Genomic DNA, 24,624 nt, shown 5'->3' on the forward strand with positions numbered 1-24,624 from the left:
AACAACATGCGCAGTACGCCAATCCTCCAGCACTAATTACATTTAAAATATTTCTGTCATAGCCCCTGCTATTTCTACACTAACTTCCCTCAATGTCCTAGGGAATATCCTGTCTGGGCCTGGAGACTTATCCACTTTTATATTTTTCAAAAGTGTCAGTACTTCCTCTTCTTTGAATCTCATAGTTTCCATAGCTACTCTACTGTTTCCCTTACCTCACATACAGTGGCTTGCAAAAGTATTCATACCCCTTGAACTTTTCCACATTTTGTCACGTTACAACCACAAACGTAAATGTATTTTATCTAGTAATTAGATCTAGTAATTGAAGTTTGGAATTAGCTACAATTGGGTAACTAACTAATTATATGCTTTAATTTCAGGTCATCCAAGTAAGATTGTTTCATATTTGTTTCAGAATGCTTCAATCTATAATAACTGAAAATTTCTTTCAGTTCACTTAATTTTTAAGAAAGTTATGGCCATTTCACTGTCCTCGATCACAGCTTTTCTGTTAAGTCAATGGAAAATCAATAGGGAACAAGATGCTAATTTCCGAGTATGAAAATGGCCATAACTTTTTTAATATTGAAGATATGAAAGTGAATTAGGTGTCAAATTAAACTTATTTTAGTGCTTTATCTGATGGGATAATTGCACTTGATTTTTTAAATCTCAAAATTTTGTAACATTGCTACTATATATCGGTGATACCAAGCGCAGGTTCGGCGATCGTTTCACTGAACACCTCTGCTCAGTCCACTTAAACCTACCTGATCTCCCGGTTGCTAAACACTAACTCCTCCACCCATTCCCACACTAACCTTTCTGTCCTGGGCCTCCTCCATTGTCAGAGTGAGGCCTAGCACAAATTGAAGGAACCGAACCTCATATTTCGCTTGGGCAGCTTACACCCCAGCGGTATGAACATTGACTTTTCTAGCCTCACATAACCCATGCTTTCCCTCTCTCTCCATCCCTGCCACTTCCCAGTTCTCCGACCAGTCTGACTGTCCCGACTACATTTTATCTCTGTTTGCTTTGCCTTTACCTTCTCCCAGCTAACAATGATCAAATATACATTTTCCTTGACGTACATCCCCTTTGTCCTGGTTTCACACCTAAGACATCCTTATCTATGTGTCTCCCTCTCCCCTGACATCAGTCTGAAGGGTCTCGATCCAAAATGTCATCTGTTCCTTCTCTCCAGAGATGTTGCCCCTCCTGCTGAGTTTCTCCAGCATTTTGTGTCTCTCTTATGTTTACATATCTGTTGTACTTCTGCAAGTAAGAATTTCACTATTCTGTTTTGGTACTTTGGACAATAAAACACTCTTGACCCTTGATGTTGGGTCTCTGGTCAGGACAAGGGAGGCAAGTGGGGATCAAGCGAATTCTTCCATGAGTATAAGTGTAGGAGTACACTTAAGAAAGCAATCAGGGGAGCAAATAGAGAACATAAATGGAGCAGGTAGACACAAAATGCTGGAGTAATAGCAGGTGATGCAGCATCTCTGGAGAGAAGGAATTGGTGACGTTTCGGGTCGAGACCTTTCTTCAGACTGAAGAAGGGTCTCGATCCGAAACCTTGCCAATTCTAAATAGTCTCTCCTCATAGCCATTTGCCCTCAACAAAAGCAAAATGTTTCCTTTCAAAAGGTGTTCCCCAACTTGCAGTTTCAGTATTTTCTGTTTTTACTGAAATATTACTGGTGACCAATTCTACTTAAAGTAGTTATAATTCTTTGGTAAGCTACACAACCATGATATGGCAAAAAATAAACTCATCTTACTTTTTGTTTAACACCATATGTGACCTCCAGTTCCATGAGCAGAACACTCTTTCGTACATTTAAGGTTTTTTGGAGATCGCTGAATGTTGTGTGAATCTCTTCTTCAATGCTTACTTTCTCATTTGTTAAATCTTGCAAGATTTCAGACAGGGAACCTAGAGCAGAGTCCAATTCAGGCATCCTGTGAAAAAGAGATTCAAAGTTTATTTTTCCACACCACTTCGCAGGCTAGTTTGTGCAAATATGTTCATGGAATAAAGTGCAAATAATCTGCAATTTAGCTTAGTTAATTTAGCTCAATTTCGCTTAACCGGCCCTTCGGCCCACTGACCAGCGATCCCCGCACATTAAAGGGCCTGTCCCACTTGGGCGTCATTTGCGCATCACGCAGGTGGCGCGCGAGGATTTTGAGAATCCCAAAATCCTGGGGCGCCGCGTGCTACCACGCGTCACTGCCTACGTGCTATGCATGCGTAATGCACGGCATGCTCGCGTCGTGATGCATAAATGATGTCGCGTAAATGACGCGCAAAAGGCGCCCAAGTGGGACAGGCCCTTAAAGCATACCGGGAACAATTTACAATTTTATCAGGCTAATTAACCAACAAAGCTGTATGTCTTCAGCTGTATGGGTAGAGTATGGGGAACACCCGGAGAAAACACCCGGAGAAAACCCACGCAGGTCACAGGGAGAACGTTCAAACCCCGTACGGACAGCAGCCGAAGACAGGCGCTGTAAGGCAGCAACTCTACCGCTGCGCCACCGTGCCGCCAATCTTGATATAATATAAACATAGCAGTTTTGCCACATAAGTGTAAAAATACAATGAAAGAATTTAAACCAATTAAATCGCAAGAAGAGAGTGAAATAAAAAGAAAATGTGTGAAAAATAATAGTTTGGAAAGAAAATGCAAAAACAGGCAAAGTACTAAAACAGAAAAATGCAAATTGAACATATCCAAATTTTAATATAATGCTTCAGAAGCAATAATGGGGAAAATAGCAGTTCAAGGCAATTTGGAAAATTAGATGCATAACATTGAATGGAAGAAATAAGAGTTTACCCAATAGTTTTCAGAACTGGGATTGTAAATTCTGGGAAATATTAGTGCAGCAAAGTTGGGAGTTCTAAGGCTATTGGTGGATTCTATTACAATGGGTATCCTATCAATCATCTGTAGTTGTTATCTCACAGACTCCATACATTAAAAAAAGATCAATACTACAGTTGTGAATATCCAATACAGGCCAGCTTACTGAGGGAGGGGGGGGGGGGGGGGGGGGGTGGGGGTGGGGGGACACATTCAGACAGGCTGGAAACCCTCCTGTTACACTGTGCCTCAAAATCTCCTGCTGATGAGAGAACCCAAATGAATAATCTGGACTGCAGATAACTAACAAAAATCGTAATGTTTCCACTAGTGGGAGTGTCAAGGACCAAAGGTCATTGCCTCGGAATTAAAGGACGTTACATTCGGAAGTTGATGAGGCGGAATTGCTTTAGTCAGAAGGCGGTGAATCTGTGGAATTCATTGCCACAGAAGGCTGCGGAGGCCAAGTCAATTGCTATTTTTCAGGCAGGGATAGTGCCTTGATTAGTATGGGTGACAGGGGTTACGGGGAATGGGCAGGAAAATGGTTTAGGAGGGAGAGATAGATCAGCCATTAAAGAATGATGGAGTAGACGATGTGCCATATGGCCTAATTCTTCTCCTATCACTTATGACCATGACCATTGCATTGTTATTTCAGTTTTATGATGCATTTATGATTCATAAAAATTGTTGCAGTACAGACAAGAGTTTGCATTAATGTTCGACACAGTGAAGAGGTATATTTGTGGAATGATGGGGAGACGGTTCATTTTATTTTTTCCTTATCAGCTTCATTCAACTACCCCTTTTAAGTCCATAAGATTACTCCTCCTTTATTACACATTTTAATTCAGCAAAAATAATTCCTTATCTGAATTTATCTCACTGTTTTTGTTTCTCCTAAAAGAGCGAAAATGCCAATTGGAAATGAATGTCAGAGACATACAGCAAAGAAACAGGCCCCTTGGCCCTACTTGCCCAGTCCCAACCAAGATGCTTCATCTACACCTGTCCAATGTCTTTTAAAGGTTGTTATATAATATACCTCAACTACCTCCTCTGGCAACTCGTTCCATATACCCATCACCGGCTGTGTGATAAGGTTGCCACTTAGGTTCCTATGAAATAATTTCCCTCTCACCTTAAATCTATGACCTCTGGTTCTTGATTCCCCTACTCTAGGTAAAATACAGTGCATCTACCTTATCTATTCCTCTCATGATTTTCTTCACCTCTATAATATTAACCCTCATCCTCCTGCGCACCAAGGAATAAAATCTTAGCCTGCCCAACACTCCCAAGGCCCTGATGGCCTGGCAACATCCTTGTAAATCTTCTCTGCACTCTTTCCAGCTTAACAACATCTTTCCTATAGCAGGGTGACCAAAGCTAAACACAACACTCCAAATGTAGCCTCATCAACCTCTCGTACAACTGTAACATAACATCCCAACTTCTATACTCAATAACCTGACTGATGAAAGCCAATGTGCCAAAAGCCTTCTTGACCTATCTACCTTTCAAGGTAGACAAAAATGCTGGAGGAACTCAGCGGGTGAGGCAGCATCCATGGAGAAACATAGAAACATAGAAAATAGGTGCAGGAGTAGGCCATTCAGCCCCTTGAGCCTGCACCGCCATTGAATATGATCATGGCTGATCATCCAACTCAGTATCCTGTACCTGCCTTCTCTCCATACCCCCTGATCCCTTTAGCCACAAGGGCCACATCTAACTCCCTCTTAAATATAGCCAATGAACTGGCCTCAACTACTTTCTGTGGCAGTGAATTCCAGAGATTCTCTGGGTGAAAAATGTTTTTCTTATCTCTGTCCTAAAAGATTTCCCCCTTATCCTTAAACTGTGACCCCTTGTTCTGGACTTCCCCAAAATCGGGAACAATCTTCCTGCATCTAGTCTGTCCAACCCCTTAAAAAATTTGTAAGTTTCTATAAGATCCCCCCTCAATCTTCTACATTTTAGCGAGTACAAGCCGAGTCTATCCAGTTTTTCTTCATATGAAAGTCCTGACATCCCAGGAATCAGTCTGGTGAACCTTCTCTGTACTCCCTCTATGGCAAGAATGTCTTTCCTCAGATTAAAACTGTACGCAATATTCCAGGTGTGGTCTCACCAAGACCCTGTACAACTGCAGTAGAACCTCCCTGCTCCTATACTCAAATCCTTTTGCTATGAATGCTAACATACCATTCGCTTTCGTCACTGCCTGCTGCCCATGCATGCCTACTTTCAATGACTGGTGTACCATGACACCCAGGTCTCGTTGCATCTCCCCTTTTCCTAATCGGCCAATTTCACCAAGGAAATTGTAAGTTGTCCCTAGTTTGTGTTGAATGGGCGGCGCGACTTTCGTCAGCAGCGGCCTCTGCAGTCCGTCTGCGTTTTTATTATTTTATGTCCATGTTTTTATGTAGTTTTTGTTATTTTTTGTTGGGGTATGTGTGTGGGGGGGGTGGGGGTGGTGTGGGGGGGGAGGGGGTAACTTTTAAATCTCTCCCTGCACGGGAGACCCGACCTTTTCTTTGTCGGGTCTCCGTTGTCGTTGGGGCTGCAACGAGGAGCGGCCTCCAACAGGAAGACTGGGGGCTGTGGTGCCGACTACTCACCTCACCGTCGCGGAGCTGGCCGAGTCCAGAGCGGGTGGAGCTGTGGTGGACGCTGCTGCGACCCGACCCCCGGAGATTCGGTGGCTGCAACTGCGGGTTTGGCGGACAGTGACACCGGGAGCCCGCGGGTCCCTGGAGGGAGTCCGCTTTTCGGGGCTCCCGCAACGGCGACTTCTCCCGGCCGAGTTGCGGGGTTGAAGAGCTCCTGGAGCGGGGCCTTACATCACCGCCCCGCGCGGCTTGGAATGGCTGCGGGACTGCGAGCACGCGCCGGGGGCTCTAACATCAAGAACCCGGTGTGCGCCCTTGCATCACCCGGCGTGGCTTTAATGGCCACGGGACAATCGCCATCGCCCGCCGGGGGCTTTGACTTTGACTCTGACATCGGGGTGGGGGAGTGCAGTGGAGAGATAAGTTTTTTTGGCCTTCCATCACAGCAATGTGATGGATGTTTATGTAAACTGTGTTGTGTCTTGGGTCTATTTGTTTGTAATGTATGGCTGCAGAAACGGCATTTCGTTTGGACCTCAAGGGGTCCAAATGACAATAAATTGAATTGTATTGTATTGTATTGTATTGTATTCAGATAATAGTCTACTTTCCTGTTTTTGCCACCAAAGTGGATAACCTCACATTTATCCACATTATACTGCATCTGCCATACATTTGCCCACTCACCCAACCTATCCAAGTCACCTTGCAGCCTCCTAGCATCCTCCTCACGGCTAACACTGCCCCCCCAGCTTCGTGTCATCCGCAAACGTGGAGATGTTGCATTCAATTCCCTCGTCCAAATCATTAATATATATTGTAAATAGCTGGGGTCCCAGCATTGAGCCTTGCAGTACCCCACTAGTCACTGCCTGCCATTCTGAAAAGGACCCGTTTACTCCTACTCTTTGCTTCCTGTCTGCCAGCCAGTTCTCTATCCACATCAATACTGAACCCCCAATACCGTGTGCTTTAAGTTTGTATAGTAATCTCTTATGTGGGACCTTGTAGAAAGCCTTCTGAAAGTCCAGATATAACACATCCACTGGTTCTCCCTTATCCACTCTACTAGTTACATCCTCGAAAAATTGTATAAGATTCGTCAGACATGATTTACCTTTCATAAATCCATGCTGACTTTGTCCAATGATTTCACCACTTTCCAAATATGCTGCTAGCCCATCTTGCCCTGGGCTCGCTCCCGTGAGGGCGGTCCGGCTCGGGGCTGAGACTCTCCCGTGAGGGGCTGTGGCACTCCCGTCGGGGCGGCCCAGCCCGAGGGTGGAATGGCGCTCCCGTTGGGGCGGGCCCAGCCCGAGGGAGGTACGGCGCTCCCGTTGGAGCGGCCCAGCTCGAGGGTGGTATGGCGCTCCCGTCGGAGCGGCCCAGCTCGAGGGAGGAATGGCACTCACGTGAGGGCGATCCGGCTCGGGGCTGGAACGGTGCTCCGGTGTCTGGGACGGCGTTCTGGCGGCGGTGACCTGAGTCCGGGGTTCAGCTGTGTCTGCTGGACTGGAGGGCGGCAGCTTCGACCACCCCGGGCCGCGGTGTTTGAGCCGGCCCGTTTGCGGGGTTCGGTGAGCCGCGGGACTGTTTGTACCATCGCCCGGTGGGGTATCGCCTCAGCGCAGAGGGAGAAGAGGAGGGAAGAAACTGCAGCCCTAAGATTTTTGCCTCCACCACAGTGAGGAGGTGCTTGGAGGACTCACTGTGGTGGATGTTAATTTGTGTTTATTGTTGTTTATTATTGTATTATTGTATGTATGACTGCAGGCACGAAATTCTAATTCTAATTTAATAACTGACTCTAGCAGTTTCCCCTCTACCAATGTTAGACTAACTGGTCTGTAATTTCCCGTTTTCTCTCTCCCTCCCTTTTTAAAAAGTGGGGTTACATTAGCTACCCTCCAATCCTCAGGAACTACTGCAGAATCCAAAGAGTTTTGAAAAATTATCACTAATGCATCCACTATTTCTGGGGTTACTTCCTTAAGTACTCTGGGATGCAGCCTATCTGGCCCTGGGGATTTATCGGCTTTTAATCCATTCAATTTACCTAACACCACTTCCCGGCTAACCTGGATTTCACTCAGTTCCTCCATCTCATTTAACCCCCAGTCCCCTGCTATTTCCGGCAGATTATTTATGTCTTCCTTAGTGAAGACAGAACCAAAATAGTTATTCAATTGGTCTGCCATGTCTTTGTTCCCCATGATCAATTCACCTGTTTCTGACTGCAAGGGACCTACATTTGTTTTAACAAATCTTTTTCTCTTCACATATCTATAAAACCTTTTGCAGTCAGTTTTTATGTTCCCTGCCAGTTTTCTTTCATAATCTATTTTCTCTTTCCTAATTAAGCCCTTTGTCCTCCTCTGCTGGACTGAATTTCTCCCAGTCCTCTGGTAGGCTGCTAATTTGTATGCTTCATCTTTTGATTTGATACCAACCCTGATTTCCCTTGTTATCCACGAATGCACTACCTTTCCTGATTTATTCATTTGCCAAACTAGGATGAACAATTGTTGTAGTTCATCCATGCAGTCTTTAAATGCCTTCCATTGCACATCCACCGTCAACCCTTTAAGAATCAATAGCCAGTCTATCTTGGCCAATTCACTTCTCATACCCTCAAAGTTACCTTTCTTTAAGTTCAGAACCCTTGTTTCTGAATTAATTATGTCACTCTCCATCCTAATGAAGAACACCACCATATTATGGTCACTCTTGCCCAAGGGGTCATGCACAACAAGACTGCTAATTAACCCTAGCGAGAGGTTATTGAACCGTGAGAACCCGAGAGAAGGATTGGTGAAGTTTCGGGTCGAGACCCTTCTTTTCGACCCGAATCGTCAGCTATTCCATCTCTCCATAGATGCTGCCTCACCCGCTGAGTTTCTACTGTATTTTTGTCTATCTTCGATTTTTCGAGCATCTGCAGTTCTTTCTTAAACACTATCTACCTTTGATGTCACTTTCAAGGAACTATGAGGGATTCTTTGATCCCTCTACTCTACAACAGTCCATACAGCTCGACCATTCACAATGAAGGAATGAAGGTCTTCCCCGTTTTGACATCCTAAAATGCAACACCTCAGAGTTGGACTCCATTAACCATTCCCACTTGCCCAACTGATCAAGATCCCACTGCAATTTTTGACAACAATCCATGCAATTTACAATATCATCTATTTTAGTGTCATCTGCAAACATACTAATCATGCCTTATACATTCTCATCCAAATAATTAATATAAATCACAAATAGCAATGGATCCAACACCAAACCCTAAGGCACAATACTAGTCGCAAGCTTCCAGTCTGATAAACAACCTTCACCATGACCCTCTGCTTCCTTTCATGAAGCCCAATGAATTTCCTATCTACTCTGCTGGTTCTCCCTGGATCCCATGCAATCTAACCTTTCCAAGGAGCCTACCTTGTGGAACCTTATCAAATGCCTTGCTGAAATGCCTATAGAAAACCTATGGCTCTGCATTCATCAATGTTTTTGGTTACTTCTTTAAAAACTCATATTCATGTGACTATCTCCCATGTTCAAAACCCTGCCGACTTTCCCTAATCAACATGTTGACAATCCCTGTCTATCCAACTGAATATACATCTTATCTTAGAGGGAGGAGAGAGAAAACGGGGAATTACAGACCAGTTAGTCTAACATCGGTAGTGGGGAAACTACTAGAGTCAGTTATTAAAGATGGGATAGCAGCACATTTGGAAAGTGGTGAAATCATTGGACAAAGTCAGCATGGATTTATGAAAGGTAAATCATGTCTGACGAATCTTATAGAATTTTTCGAGGATGTAACTAGTAGCGTGGATAAGGGAGAACCAGTGGATGTGGTGTATCTGGACTTCCAGAAGGCTTTCGACAAGGTCCCACATAAGAGATTAGTATACAAACTTAAAGCACACGGTATTGGGGGTTCAGTATTGATGTGGATAGAGAACTGGCTGGCAAACAGGAAGCAAAGAGTAGGAGTAAACGGGTCCTTTTCACAATGGCAGGCAGTGACTAGTGGGGTACCGCAAGGCTCAGTGCTGGGACCCCAGCTATTTACAATATATATTAATGATCTGGATGAGGGAATTGAAGGCAATATCTCCAAGTTTGCGGATGACACTAACCTGGGGGGCAGTGTTAGCCGTGAGGAGGATGCTAGGAGGCTGCAAGGTGACTTGGATAGGTTGGGTGAGTGGGCAAATGTATGGCAGATGCAGTATAATGTGGATAAATGTGAGGTTATCCATTTTGGTGGCAAAAACAGGAAAGCAGACTATTATCTAAATGGTGGCCGACTAGGAAAAGGGGAGATGCAGCGAGACCTGGGTGTCATGGTACACCAGTCATTGAAAGTAGGCATGCAGGTGCAGCAGGCAGTGAAGAAATCATCTCTCACAGTCCACCTTGAAGCTTACAAACTCCACCTCACTGACTACAAAGATGCCCTCATTGCTGCAAAATCTGCCTACCTCTCCTCCATATTCACCGATCCCTGCCTAAACCACAGAACCCTCTTCTCCACAGTGGGCAGCCTCCTCAAGCCTCGAGCCAACACTCTCCCTACCTCTACTCCGGTTCTCTGCAACTCATTCCTCCACTTTTTCGCTGATAAAATCAGCACCATCTATCAATCTTTATCCCCTGTACCCGACTCCCCAGCATCTACTCCACCACCTACCACGGCCCCTCCTTTCAACATCTCCACTGACCTCCTTACCCCTCCTCCACACTGCTTCCTCTCCCAGTCTGACCTGGTCACCCCTATTGAAATCTCCAAACTCATCAGCTCTTCCAAACCCACCACCTGCTCCCTCGACCCTCTCCCCACTCCCCTGTTGAAGTCCTGCCTCCCCGTTCTCTGCCCCTACCTCACTAATCTCTTCAACTCCTCATTGTCCCAAGGAATTGTCCCCTCCGCTTTCAAAACTGCTGCCGTTACACCAATCTTAAAGAAACCTGGTCTTGATCCCTCCTCTCTCATTAACTACCGCCCAATCTCAAACCTCCCCTTCCTTTCAAAAACCCTGGAGCGTATCGTTGCGTCGCAACTTCATTCCCACCTCCTTGCGTATAACCTACTTGAACCCCTCCAATCTGGCTTTCGCCCCCTCCATAGCACAGAAACTGCTCTCCTCAAAGTCCTCAACGACCTCCTCACCTCTGCTGACACTGGTTCCCTCAACATCCTCATCCTCCTCGACCTGAGCGCAGCCTTCGATACAGTGAACCATAACATCCTGCTCACCAGACTCAAGGACCTCGGCATTGAAGGCTCTGCACTCAGCTGGCTCCGTTCCTACCTTTCCAACAGATCCCACTTCATCTCTCTCCACAACCACACCTCTGCTACAGCCGCAGTCACTCAAGGCGTTCCCCAAGGCTCCGTACTCGGCCCCCTCCTCTTCATCATCTACATCCTCCCCCTTGGTCAGATACTCCGCCACTTCAATCTGGACTTCCACTGTTACGCTGATGACACCCAGATTTACCTTGGCACCAAATCCCCCCACAACCCCCCCCTCTCCCATATCAACTCCTGTTTGTCAGCTATAAAAACCTGGATGCAACATAATTTCCTCAAACTCAACAGCGATAAGACAGAATTCCTCCTCATAGGCTCCAAAGCCACACTCAGCAAAATCAATAACCCCACTCTCACCATCGACGGCACCACTGTCTCCCCATCTCCCCAGGCCCGCAACCTTGGCGTGATCTTTGATTCCACCCTCTCCCTTGAGCCTCACATCCGCCATGTCATTAAAACCTCCTTCTTTCATCTCCGCAACATCGCCAAACTCAGACCCTCTCTCACACCGCCTGCTGCTGAAAGACTCATCCATGCCTTCATCTCCTCCCGACTGGACTATTGCAACTCACTTCTCCTTGGCATCAGCTCCACCTACATCAACCGACTCCAACTGGTCCAGAACGCAGCCGCCCGACTCATCACCCACACCAAATCCTGACATCACATCACTCCAGTCCTCAAAAAACTTCACTGGCTTCCCATCTCCCACCGGATCACCTACAAAATCCTGGTCCTCACCTACAAAGCCCTCCACCATCTGGCCCCCACATATCTCACTGACCTCCTCTCCCCCTACCAACCCTCACGGTCCCTCAGATCCTCATCAGCCGGTCTCCTCTCCATCCACAAGTCCAACCTCCGCAGTTTTGGGGACAGAGCCTTCTCCAGGGCAGCTCCCAGGCTCTGGAACTCCCTCCCCCAACTGATCCGCAATTCCGTGTCCCTCCCCATCTTCCAGTCCCGCCTCAAGACCCATCTCTTCACCTCTGCCTATCCTTAGCCCCACGTCCCCGTCCCTTTTCATCTGTGCATTAATTGCCTCATGCTGTGTTTTGTATTGAATTCTGTCTTTACTTTGTGTACTAGTCATGTCTCTACTATTTATTTCATTCCCCTTACATGTTTTTCCTATACATGCTCAATTTTTGTAAGGTGTCCTTGAGACTCTTGAAAGGCGCCCATAAATAAAATGTATTATTATTATTATAAGAAAGCGAATGGTATGTTAGCTTTCATAGCAAAAGGATTTGAGTATAGGAGCAGGGACGTTCTACTGCAGTTGTACAGGGTCTTGGTGAGACCACACCTGGAGTATTGCGTACAGTTTTGGTCTCCAAATCTGAGGAAGGACATTATTGCCATAGAGGGAGTGCAGAGAAGGTTCACCAGACTGATTCCTGGGATGTCAGGACTGTCTTATGAAGAAAGACTGGATAGACTTGGTTTATACTCTCTACAATTTACGAGATTGAGAGGGGATCTTATAGAAACTTATAAAATTCTTAAGGGGTTGGACAGGCTAGATGCAGGAAGATTGCTCCCGATGTTGGGGAAGTCCAGGACAAGGGGTCACAGCTTAAGGATAAGGGGGAAATCCTTTAAAACCGAGATGAGAAGAACTTTTTTCACACAGAGAGTGGTGAATCTCTGGAACTCTCTGACACAGAGGGTAGTCGAGGCCAGTTCATTGGCTATATTTAAGAGGGAGTTAGATGTGGCCCTTGTGGCTAAGGGGATCAGAGGGTATGGAGAGAAGGCAGGTACGGGATACTGAGTTGGATGATCAGCCATGATCATATTGAATGGCGGTGCAGGCTCGAAGGGTCGAATGGCCTACTCCTGCACCTAAGTTCTATGTTTCTATGTTTCTAATACTCTCCAGTAACTTCCTACCACAGATGTTAGGCTCATTGATCTAGAGTTCCCAGACATTTCCTTGCCCTTCATAAATAGAGTCACAATATTAGTCACCCTCCAGTCTTCCGGCACCTCACCTGCATCTAACGTTGATTCATATACCTCAGCCATGGTGGCTGCAATTTCTTCTCTAGCTTCCCACCGTGACCTCGGATATATCTGACCGGGCCTGGGAGATTTGTCTGCCTTCATATGCCTTAAGGGCCTGTCCCACTTACGCGACATTCTTGGCGACTGCCGGCACCCGTCATAGGTTGCCGAAAATTTTCAACATGTTGAAAATTCAGAGGCGGCCAGAAAGTCGCTACAACTCTTTGGGTGACTAGAAGACTGCTCAAGACAATACAGGCGACACCCTGGCGACATGTCACGGGGTGAAGCCTGTATGGTCGTGAGTAGTCGCCCAAAGAGTCGTACCTTATTCTGGTCGCCACTGGATTTACATCATGTTGAAAATTTTCGACGACCTATGACGGGTGCGGGCAGTCGCGTAAGTGGGACAGGCCCATTAGGATGTTCAGCACCTCCTTGACTGTAATACTGACTGTCCTCAGACCACTTCTATTAACTGTCCCAAGCTCCCCAGCACGTGAGAAAATTATTGGTCTAATATAAAGATTTTGCCTCCACGATCATCATCAAGTCATTTTATACATATATATTAATTCACACTAGTTTAGTTTAGGGATCCAGGTCCTTTGGTCCACCAAGTCCGCCTGACATGCAATCCCCACACACTAAAACTATCCTACACACACTAGGGACAATTTACATTTATACCACAGCCAATTAACCTACAAACATGTACGTCTTTGGAATGTGGGAGGAGACCGAAGATCTCAGAGAAAATCCACGCAGGTCATGAGGAGAACGTCCAAACTCCGTACAGTCACGATCGAACCCGGGTCTCCAGCGCTTAAATTGCCCTGAATATGTAGCGACTGGATGCGATAGTGGAATAACATGGAACTAGACCTTTTCCCCCTCACCTTAGTTCTGCAGTCCTCTATGCTTGGAAAAAGTCTCACACTATTTATTCCCTTCATGATTTTTAGCAACTCTAAGATAACGCCTCAGCCTCCTGGGCTCCAAAGAATAAAGTCCTAGTCTGCCCAGCCTCTCCATAATGTTGAGGCCCTCAGGTCCTGACAGTATCCTTATAAATCTTCTCTGCACTCTTTTCAGCATAATGGGATATTTTCTATAGAAGGGAAAGCAAAACATCTCAAAGCGTCAAATCTTTTTTTGTTTCCTCTTACCACTGCCCCCATTCTTTTCTCTTTATTTACATTCCTCTAGACAAATCAGTAATGATTAACAATTATCTTCTCTTGGATAGCACCAAAATTATTCTTATCCCTGGACAATTTTGTCCACCACATTAATTGATTTCCATCCAGCCCTTCCCTCTGTAATTTAAGAAAACATTTTTCCTGTAAATTGAAACAATATGTTCATAAATTCATGTTCCTAAGTGATAGGAGCAGAATTAGGCCATTCAGCCCATCAAGTCTACTCCACCATTCAATCATGGCTGATCTATCTTTTCCTCCTAACCCCATTCTCGTGCCTTCTCCCCTTAACGCCTAAACCCGTACTAATCAAGAACCTATCTATCACTGCCTTAAAAATAACTTCACCTCCCACTCTCTCTGCAGTTTAACCCCAATTAAGTTATATTTAAGAAATCATATTCAATATTATAATAATCAGATATAAAGCCATGAGTACATGATGCAGTAAAACTGTACCTCTGTTTGGCAGCCTCTAGTTGTGTCTTCAAGGAAGCTTTGTGCTGCTCGACCACATCCTTGAGAAGAACAGTCGGGTGTTCAGCATGCTCCCCTTCCGTGCATTCGTGACACATTGCTGTCTCACAAGATTGGCAATAAACCTCCATCACCTACGGAAAGGCAGCAGCACTCATTACATTAGACTGGAGGGGGAAATAAATCATTTATTTGAACACTTTAAAAGATCTCAAATTTGCAACATATGTACACAGTTAGTCCAAATTTAAGATTTAACACGTTTAATCATTACAATCTCTTCAAACTCTTATTCAGAATTAAAAACTAAAATTCATTTCCAGTATTGCGGGGTTATGTTAGCTTTTGAATAGACATCGATTGTGTTGCAAAATCTAAATTACTAGTCGAACAGCCGAGAAGCCGAGCTAAAATCTCAGACTACAGTGGGCGGCACGGTGGCGTAGCGGTAGACCTACTGCCTTACGGCGCCAGAGACCCAGGTTCCATCCTTGTCCGTATGGGTCTGTATGGGTGCTTGTCCGTACGGAGTTTGTACGTTCTCCCCGTGACCTGCCTGGGTTTTCTCCGAGATCTTCAGTTTCCTCCCACACTCCAAAGACGTTCAGGTTTGCATGTTAATTGGCTTGGTGTAAATGTAAAATTGTCCCTGGTGTGTGTAGGATAGTGTTAATGTGCCGCTGGTCGGCGTGGACTCAGTGGGCCGAATGGCCTGTTTCCGCGCTGTATCTCTAAACTAAACTAAATAGTTCCAAACTAACCAGGATGGCTGTGACTGCCCCCCCCCCCCCCATGTATTTTCGCGCCATGGGTCCGATACAGTATAAATGAGAGGACACCACATGGATTGGAGTCGATCTTCTGGAAGTGCACTTATGACTCTGTTGACTGTCTGGAGGTGTCTATTCCCACGAGGTTGAAGGGCTTGGATGAGTAGAAACAAGGATCGGACCCGCGGTGTTGGTTAGGTATCGTATAGGAAGTTTGTTTGTGAGTGAGAATAAAGAGTTAGTTCATCCAGTGCTTGACAGTGTTTTACTGAACTGGACTAACGGGGTAAGCTGTAGAGAGCATAATTGCACAGTTCCTTCCTAATTCTCACTGTGACATTGTGGGTTTGCTCTATTGCTCCTCAACTCCCAAAGATACATCAGATGGCAGTTTAATTAGCTGCTAGAAATAGCCCTGACTGCAGTGATAGGTATAAACGACTCTCAATTGACCAGCAAAGATTCAGTCCAAAGGCAAATAATAATGATGGACAATAACTACAGGCCTCACCAGGAATACCAAGATTTTGAAAAGATGAATCAAAATACAAAATTTCCTTGTGCAACTTTGCAGGAAAATCCGCCAGACAAGATAAACACCAATACAAGGCATCTATTATTTATAATTACAATGGTGCCACGTTGCTCCAACCGACACGACCCTTCTCTTGTACTGCCTGCCCACTTCCGTCAGGGCTTTTAAAAAAATAAGAGCCAAATCCAATAAAGTGCAAAGCTAATTTAACAGCTGGATCTTTTTTAAATCTGAATAATGAGCGATAATAATTTGAGAATGATTAATCTATGTAGGAATTGATTACTCCCTCTCAAGTAGTTCCAATTGCATTCCCACTGTTGCTGTAGTTGCAGGGTTGCAATTTAGTTTAGAGATACGGCACGGAATCAGGCCCTTCGGCCCACCGTGTCCGCACCGACCAGCGATCCCCGCACATTAACACTGCCCTACACACACTAGGGACAATTTTACATTTATATACAAAACCAATTAACCTACAAACCTGTACGCCTTTGGAGTGTGGGAGGAAACCAAAGATCTTGGAGAAAACCCACGCAGGTCATGGGGAGAATGTACAAACTCCGTACAGACAGCGGCCGTAGTCAGGATCGAACTTGGGTCTCTGGCGCTCTAAGGCAGTAGCTCTACCACTACGTCATCGTGGCACCCAATTGCCCTCCCTATTATTGAGTTTTGGTGCAGCAGAAAAACACTTTAAATTATCTTTCAGAAATCCTAATTAAGCAGATGGACAATTGGATGGGAAATATTTCTGCTGCGGCTCACTCCACACATTAATAAGTTTGCAAAAACAGCACCTGATTCTGCACACAATCCCACTGTGTGAACAAAGTCTCTGGAGGAAGGAGACAGGAATACTGGAGCAGGAGGAGTGGGCAAGGACAAGCAATAACTTGATTCACCAGGAGATTAGGTCTTCCCTACAATTCCCAACCCAAACATTGTGGGACACGGCTTTTGCTCCAATTTGGAACCGATTCAAAGTGGAAACCGATGGAAAAGCTCAGCAGGTCAAAGAGAGTCTGTGGACAAAGAAATAGTTAACATTTCACACCCCAGGACTTAATCCTTGACTGTTCATCTTTCCGCAGATGCGGCTCAACCTGCTGAATTTTCCTAGCATTTTATGTATTGATTTCAGGATTTTCAGCACCTGTAGTTTTTTTTGTTGTTTTATTTTCTTTTTTTTTTTCCAGAGAAGAGAAAACACTGATGTTTCATTCCACAGAAAACACTCAGCATCGAGAATGGAATGAATGCAGGTATCCAGACACTACACAATTGCAGCGTGCCTTATGATGATTTATAGGTGAATGATTAGCAGACTTATTCTCTACCAAGGGTTTTGAATGCAGCAAGACAATTAAATTGCAATACAACATGAGAAAAATATCCATGAAAGAAATGAAAAACACCTACCAAACGAGTTGATTGTAATTAATACAACTAATGTACAGTCACTAATGTAAGGGACCCCTACCACCCCAGCAACAGACTATTCCAGCTGCTACGGTCAGACAAACGCCTCCGCTGTCATGCTGTGAAAACAGAGAGGATGAGACGGAGTTTCTTCCCACAGGCCATCAGGACTGTAAACTCTTATCTCACCAGCGACTAATTTACTGTACTAATTTATTGTTGTGTTATGTCTTTTAAAAAAAAAAATTCTAACATGTAAATGCTGATTCTGTTCAGTAGTTTTTGCACAATCCGCAGGCATTGCCACTTTCATTTCACTGCACATCTTATATGTGTATGTGACAAATAAAGTTGACTTGACTCATGGAATTTGAGTCATATTACACAAACACAGGCCCTGTAACCACATCCATGCTGAACAGTATCCCCATCCACACTATTCCCATGTCCTTCTGTACCGTGCCTATTTATCTGTATTTAAATACCTCCTAAACATAATAATGTTTTAACACCACCCCAAAAATGGTACTGTCATCACAGGATGGCAAATCAAGAGAGAGTTAGATAGGGCTCTTAAAGATAGCGGAATCAGGGGGTATGGGGATAAGGCAGGAACGGGGTACTGATTGGGGATGATCAGCCATGATCACATTGAATGGCGTTGCTGGTTCGAAGGGCCGGAGGGGAGAATGGCCTACTTCTGCTCCGATTGTCTATTGTCTAAATCACCTTTACAGAACTGATTCAGAGTACAGATACATTTACTACAGATACTCTGCCCAACTTACTTTTCCATCATGATTTGGGCAGGATAGGGGTTTCCCTGCTGCTCCCGCTGTGACCGTCTCCAGAATGGAGGAGTCCTCACAGTTGTTGTCAGGAGTCCGCTGAAGAACATCCATCAGGTTTGTAATGAAGAAATTATTCTGTAGTGCACAAACTCCCTTTTCAGGCAAAATGGACGTCTGGCGACACACCGGGCAGGAAAGTGTTAAACTATAGGCAGGAATGTAGTTTTGCAGACACCTGAAGAGCAAAATCAAGAGTCATTATATACTTTTGAAATTGATATTTACATTGGAAATAAATTTGATCTCCAAATGTATCCACACAAAAAAAAAAAAATCACTGAATATTAATTTGTCAAGAACAGAATTAGGCATACAAATGCAACCATATTAGAACTCCAAGTAATAGAACATAACATAAAGCTAGGCACTAAAATGTAACAATTATCCTGGTGTGGTTAAAACGTTTTACAGCCAAATAATTGGTAGCATCAATGTTGTTTTTGTTTTCTGTGTATTGTAAATCCCCAGTAATCCAACACAATCCAACATATAAAGCTGTACATGAAGAAAGGAGGTACAACTTGGAAAACAAAAGGCAAACACAATATAAAACTTTAAGAATGAGAAAACAACTAAGGAAGCTTGTCACTTCTGATAGAGCAACAAGGAACTGCAGATTATGGTTTACAAAAAAAGCACAAAGCACTGGAGTAACTCAACGTGTCAGGCAGCACCCCGGGAGTACATGGACAGGCGATATGGAGGCATAGAGTCATACAGCTTGGAAACATGCCCTTCAGCCCAACTTGCCCACACCAACCAACATGTCCCATCTACACTAGCCCCACTTGTCTGCATTTGGCCCATATCCCTCGAAACCTGTCCTATCTATGTACCTGTCTAATTGCTTCATAAATGTTGCGAGAGTCCCTGCCTCAGCTACCTCGTCCATACACCCATCACCCTTTGCATGAAAATGGTACCCCTCAGATTTTTTATAAAATCTTTCCCAATTCACCTTAAATCTATGTCCCCTGGTTGTCGATTCCCCCACACCGGGCAATAGACTCTGTGCGTCTACCCGATCTATTCCTCTCATGATTTTATGCACCCCCTGTAAAATCTCCCCTCACCCTCCTGCGCTCCAGGGAATAAAGACCCAGCCTACTCACTCTCTCCCAATAGCTCAGACCCTCTAATCCAGGGAACATCCTTGTAAATCTGCTCTGCACCCAATGCAACTTGACAACATCTTTCCTGTAACATTGTGCCCAAAACTGAACACAATACGTTAAATATTGCCTCACCAACAAGTAATACAACTGTAACATGGCCTCCCAACATCTCCACTCAATACACCGAGTGATTAAGGCCAATGTGCCAAAAGCTTTATCTACCACCCTATCTACCTGTGACACCAGCTTCAAGGAACCATGTACCTGCACTCCTAGATCCCTGTCCCACAACACTTCCCAGAGCTCTACCATTCACTGTGTAGGTCCTGCCAATGTTAGACTTTCCAAAATGCAACATTTTGCCTTTCTCTGTATTAAATTCCATCAATCATTCCTCAACCCAGGGTCAGCACCCTTCTTCAGATATTTATACTTATCAAAACCTTATCCCCTATTTCAACCTGTTTTTTCTTACTTTCAGCCAGCAGCAGCCGTGAACAAAGTCCATTTGACCCAGAGAAGATTTCACATGGTAGACACAAAATGCTGGAGTAACTCATCGGGTGAGGCAGCATCTATGTAAAGAAGGAATTGGCGACGTTGAAAATCGGCAGACCGACTGTCGGGAACCTACAGTCTGGGTTGGGTCTGAATTGGGAGGCTGGAATCCACGAGGTAAAAGATGGAGGCGCAGGCAACTCCCCAGAAAACAAACGTGGCTGTGGTAATGGGTCTGGGTTAAGACATGGTCGTAGAGTTGGAGAGAAGGAGGAATCACAGAGCGGGAGCAGTGAGAGGATGTTGCTAAACTCTCGTCGGAGAGAGGAGGAGAACTTCTTCGCAAAATGGCAGATCGACTCTCGGAACCTATAGTCCGGGGATTTCACATATTGATACACAACTTTAGACTTTAGATAGACAGCTCGGAAACAGGCACTTTGGCCCACCGACTACGTGTTGACCAGCAATCTCCCTGTACATTGACCAATACACACTAGGGACAATTTTTATAACTTACCGAAGCAAATTATTCAACAAATCTGTACATCTTTGGAGTGTGGAAGGAAACGGAAGCACCCGGAGAAAATCCACACAGTCACAGGGAGAACATGCAAGCTCATTTCACACAGCTCCCATAATCAGGATTGAACTCAGGTCACTGGAGCTGCAAGGCAGCAACTCTACCATTAGGCCACGGGGCCGCCCCTTAGTTGCTTATCTTTATGGGCCAAGGTAGGGTTTACTGAATTGAGAGAGAAATCTGCCCCTTTCGAGGGGGTTCCACAGACTGTATAATTTACAAATGTAGTCTAATATCACCAAAGCTTAAGATTACACTAAAGTAGAATTTTATTAAAGACTGCAAATGATCCATAGAGATGGCATTGGATTGTCTCAATATCTGCAACAGAAAAAAAAAACTTCCCCTTGTGTTTAATTTATGAAGTCTGATGTTTTAAACAAAATACTTGTGAAACTAAATTATATTTTTTTATAGCATACGATCTTGATTGGTGGTAGAAGGTCACGGGTTAAATGGTGGACAATGTAAGTTCAGTAGATAAGAGGCAGAGAGACATGACAGAGAGCAAGACAAGAGTATTGAATTACATTGAATTTATTTTAATGCAAGAGGCCGGAATAGAAAGTTTAGTTAAGTTTCTTATCATGTGCACTGAGGTACAGTGAAAAGCTTTTGGTGTGTGCTAACTAGTCAGCAGAAAGACAATACATGATTACAATCAATGCATTTACAGTATTGATACATAAGGGAATAACGTTTAGTGCAAGGTAAAGCCAACAAAGTCCGATCAAGTAGATAGTAGTTCAGCACTGCTCTCTGGTTATGGTAGGATGATTCAGTTGCTTGATAACAGCTGGGAAGAAACTGTCCCTGAATCTGGAGGTGTGGGTATCACACTTCTGTACCTTTTGCCTGATGAGAGAGGGGAGAAGAGGGAGTGGCCAGGGTGAGACTCATCTTTAATTATGCTGCCGGCCTTGCCGAGGTAACACAAGGTATTTGGCCCTCAGTGTGGGGTACTAAGGTGGATGGACTCAGGGCATGGGAAGGGAGTTTAGTGTCTCAGTGTACAGGTACTACTATGGAATAAAAGGTGGAAGACATGAAGGTGAGTTGCATTTTTGATTAAGGAGAACTCCAGGGCAGCAGCCAGAAATGAAGTTATTGAGGAATCATCCATTGAGACATCTTGATGGGGATCATTTTGGGACCACAAACAAGATTCAAGAGTTGTCAAGAAGGAACTGCAGATGCTGGAAAATCGAAGGTACACAAAAATGCTGGAGAAACTCAGCGGGTGCAGCAGCATCTATGGAGCGAAGGAAATAGGTAACGTTTTGGGCCGAAACCCTTCTTCAGACTGAAGGGTTTCGGCCCGAAACGTTACCTATTACCTTCGCTCCATAGATGCTGCTGCACCCGCTGAGTTTCTCCAGCATTTTTTGTGTACCTTCAAGAGTTGTCATGTGTCCCAGATGGAATAATGAAATTCTTGCTTTGCTTCAGCACAACAGAATATCGTAGGCATAAATAAATACAGAACATATACCATTGAATATATATATATATATATACACATTTAAATAAGCAGATAAAGTGCAATGGGCTATTAATGTTCAGAATTTTTTTTGTTGAGTTTAATAGCCTGATGGCTGTCGGGAAGCAGATATTCCTGAAACTGGATGTTGCAGATTTCTGGCTCCTGTACCTTCTACCTGAAGGCAGCGGGGAGATGAGTGTGTGGCCAGGATGGTGTGGATCCTTGATGATGCTGTCAGCCTTTTTGAGGCAGTGACTGCGATAGATCCCCTCGATGGTAGGGAGGTCAGAGCCGATGATGGACTGGGCAATGTTTACAACTTTTTGCAGTCTTTTCCGCTCGTGGGCACTCAAGTTGCTGAACCAAGCCACGATGCAACCGGTCAGCATGCTCTCTACTGTGCACCTGTCGAAGTTAGAGAGACTACTCAACATACTGACTCTCCGTAATCTTCTCAGGAAGTAGAGGCGCTGATGTGCTTTCTTTATAATTGCATTGGACCAGGAGAGATCTTCAGAGATATGCACGCCCAGGAATTTGAAGCTCTTGACCTTCTCCATCATCGATCCGTTGATATAAAAGGGTCCCAATCCTACCCCTTTGAAAATCCACAATCAGTTCCTTGGTTTTGCTGGTGTTGAGAACCAGGTTATTGTGCTGGCACCATTTGGTCAGTCAGTCGATCTCACTTCTGTACTCTGACTCATCTCCATCAGTGATACGTCCCACAACAATGGTGTCGTCAGCGAACTTGATGATGGAGTTCGCACTATGACCGGCTACGCAGTCATTAGTATAGAGTGAGTACAGCAGGGGGTTGAGCACGCAGCCTTGAGGTGCTCCCGTGCTGATTGTTATCGAGGCTGACACATTTCCACCAATACGGATAGACTGTGGTCTGTGAATGAGGAAGTCGAAGATCCAATTGCAGAGGGATGCGCAGAGTCCCAGTTCTGCGAGTTTGGTCACCAGCTTGGATGGGATGATTGTATTAAATGCCGAGCTGTAGTCAATGAATAACAGCCTGACGTATGAGTTTTTGTTGTCCAAGTGGTCCAGAGCAGAGTGGAGAGCCAGCGAGATCACATCCATGGTTGATCTGTTGTGGCGGTAAGCGAACTGCAGTGGGTCCAGGTTTTTGTCGAGGTATGAGTTGATTTTCGCCATGATCAACCTCTCAAAGCACTTCATCACCACCGGCGTTAGTGCCACTGGTCGATAGTCATTGAGGCACGTCACCTTACTCTTCTTGGGCACTGGTATTATTGATGCTCTTTTAAAGCAGGTGGGAACCTCAGACCTCAGAAGTGAGAGGTTGAAAATGTCTGTAAAAACTCCAGCCAGTTGGTCCACACAGGTTTTTAGAACACGACCGGGTATACCATCAGGTCCAGGTGCTTTTCGAGGGTTCACCCCTCTGAAGGATTTTCTGACACCGGCCTCTGTGACTGAGACTGAAATACCATCACAGCGAATGGGGGCTCGAGAAGGCACATCAGTATTCTCCCTATCAAAGCGTGCATAAAACGCATTGAGCTCGTCAGGGAGTGATGTTTCGCCAACATTCGAGCTGCCTCCTGATTTCGCCTTGTAGGAGGTGATTGCATTCAGGCCCCATCACAGCTGCCGAACATCTGTCTCATCCTCCAGTTTGGAGCAGGTCCCTTTTGGCCTTTTTGATGGCCTTACCAAGGTCGTATCTGGACTTTTGTAGACCACTGTATCATCAGACATGAATGCCCAGCGTCTGGTATTCAGGAGAGAGCGGATCCCAAAGTTCATCCAAGGCTTCTGATTGGGAAACACTCGGAAGGTTTTGGTGGGGATCCAGTCCTCCACACATTTCTCTGTAAAGAATGTGGCATATTCGTTCAGGTCCGTTGAAAAATTCACCCCCCAACCAGCTCTGTACTGTCCTCATCTCTGGGGGTGCGCTCTTCAATTGTTGTCTGTAGGCAGGAAGAAGCAGCACCACGGTGTGGTCGGATTTACCAAAGTGAGGGCGAGGGATAGAGCAATGGGCATTCTTGATGGTGGTGTAGCAGTGGTCGAGGGTGTTAGGTCCTCTGGTGCAGCAGGAGACATGTTGGTGGAAGTTAGGGAGTGATTTCTTTAGGTTTACTTTATTGAAGTCCCCAGCTATGGTGGTAAATGCCTCGGGGTAAGACGTCTGGTGTTTATTGTCCACGGCGTGCAGCTCCTCCAGTGCCGGACGTCTGCCTGGGGTTGGGTGTAGACCGCGGTCAGGATGATGGAGGTGAATTCCCTTGGGAGATAGAAGGGACGGCACTTCACCGCCAGATGTTCCAGGTGTGGAGAGCAGGTGTTGGACAGCACTGCCACGTCTGAGCACCACGCAGAGTTGACCATAAGTCACTTTTCCGTACTCCATGGAGCCCTCCTCGCTGTTTACAGGTACAGTACTTACGGGTCTCTGCGAGCTCGGGGAATCCCCTGAGATCTGGAATTTCCTTACAGTCAGCACTTCCAGCAATGTTGCTGCTGGGAGATCCTGCCCGACGGCCTCGACTCCGGACTCCATGACAGTCTACCCGGTATTTACAGGTAAGGTTCTTACTGTAACTGCGCGCCTCCCCGAGGTTGAGGATTCCCTTCCGTTCAGCGATTCCTTAATGCCCCTGTCCCACTTAGGAAACCTGAATGAAAACCTCTGGAGACCTAGCGCCCCACCCAAGGTTTCCATGTGGTTCCCGGAGGTTTTTGTCAGTCTCCATAATGGTCGAAAGTGGTTTCCGCTTCTTCTATGTTCCGGCGATTATTTCAAAAAATTCAAAACCGGCCGCGACTAAAAATAGGTTGCCGTTTTAAAAATCGGTAATTTG

The 24,624-nt window shown here is 45.2% G+C and overlaps 1 protein-coding gene across 8 annotated transcripts in view; it reads right to left on the minus strand.

Moving 5' to 3' along the window:
- The window catches only part of trim2 (tripartite motif containing 2), a 131,113-nt gene that overhangs the window by 45,152 nt on the left and 61,337 nt on the right, over window positions 1-24,624 (minus strand). For all 8 annotated transcript variants that reach the window (XM_033019898.1, XM_033019831.1, XM_033019848.1 and 5 more), the window contains 3 exons: window positions 18,040-18,277; window positions 14,507-14,658; window positions 1,794-1,974 (listed from right to left, as the gene is read on the minus strand). In XM_033019898.1, the coding sequence (XP_032875789.1) occupies window positions 1,794-1,974; window positions 14,507-14,658; window positions 18,040-18,277 (571 nt within the window). The remainder of the gene's footprint in view (window positions 1-1,793; window positions 1,975-14,506; window positions 14,659-18,039; window positions 18,278-24,624) is intronic.

This window comes from Amblyraja radiata, chromosome 1, assembly GCF_010909765.2.
Source record: "Amblyraja radiata isolate CabotCenter1 chromosome 1, sAmbRad1.1.pri, whole genome shotgun sequence".
Classification (NCBI taxonomy): Eukaryota; Metazoa; Chordata; class Chondrichthyes; order Rajiformes; family Rajidae; genus Amblyraja; species Amblyraja radiata.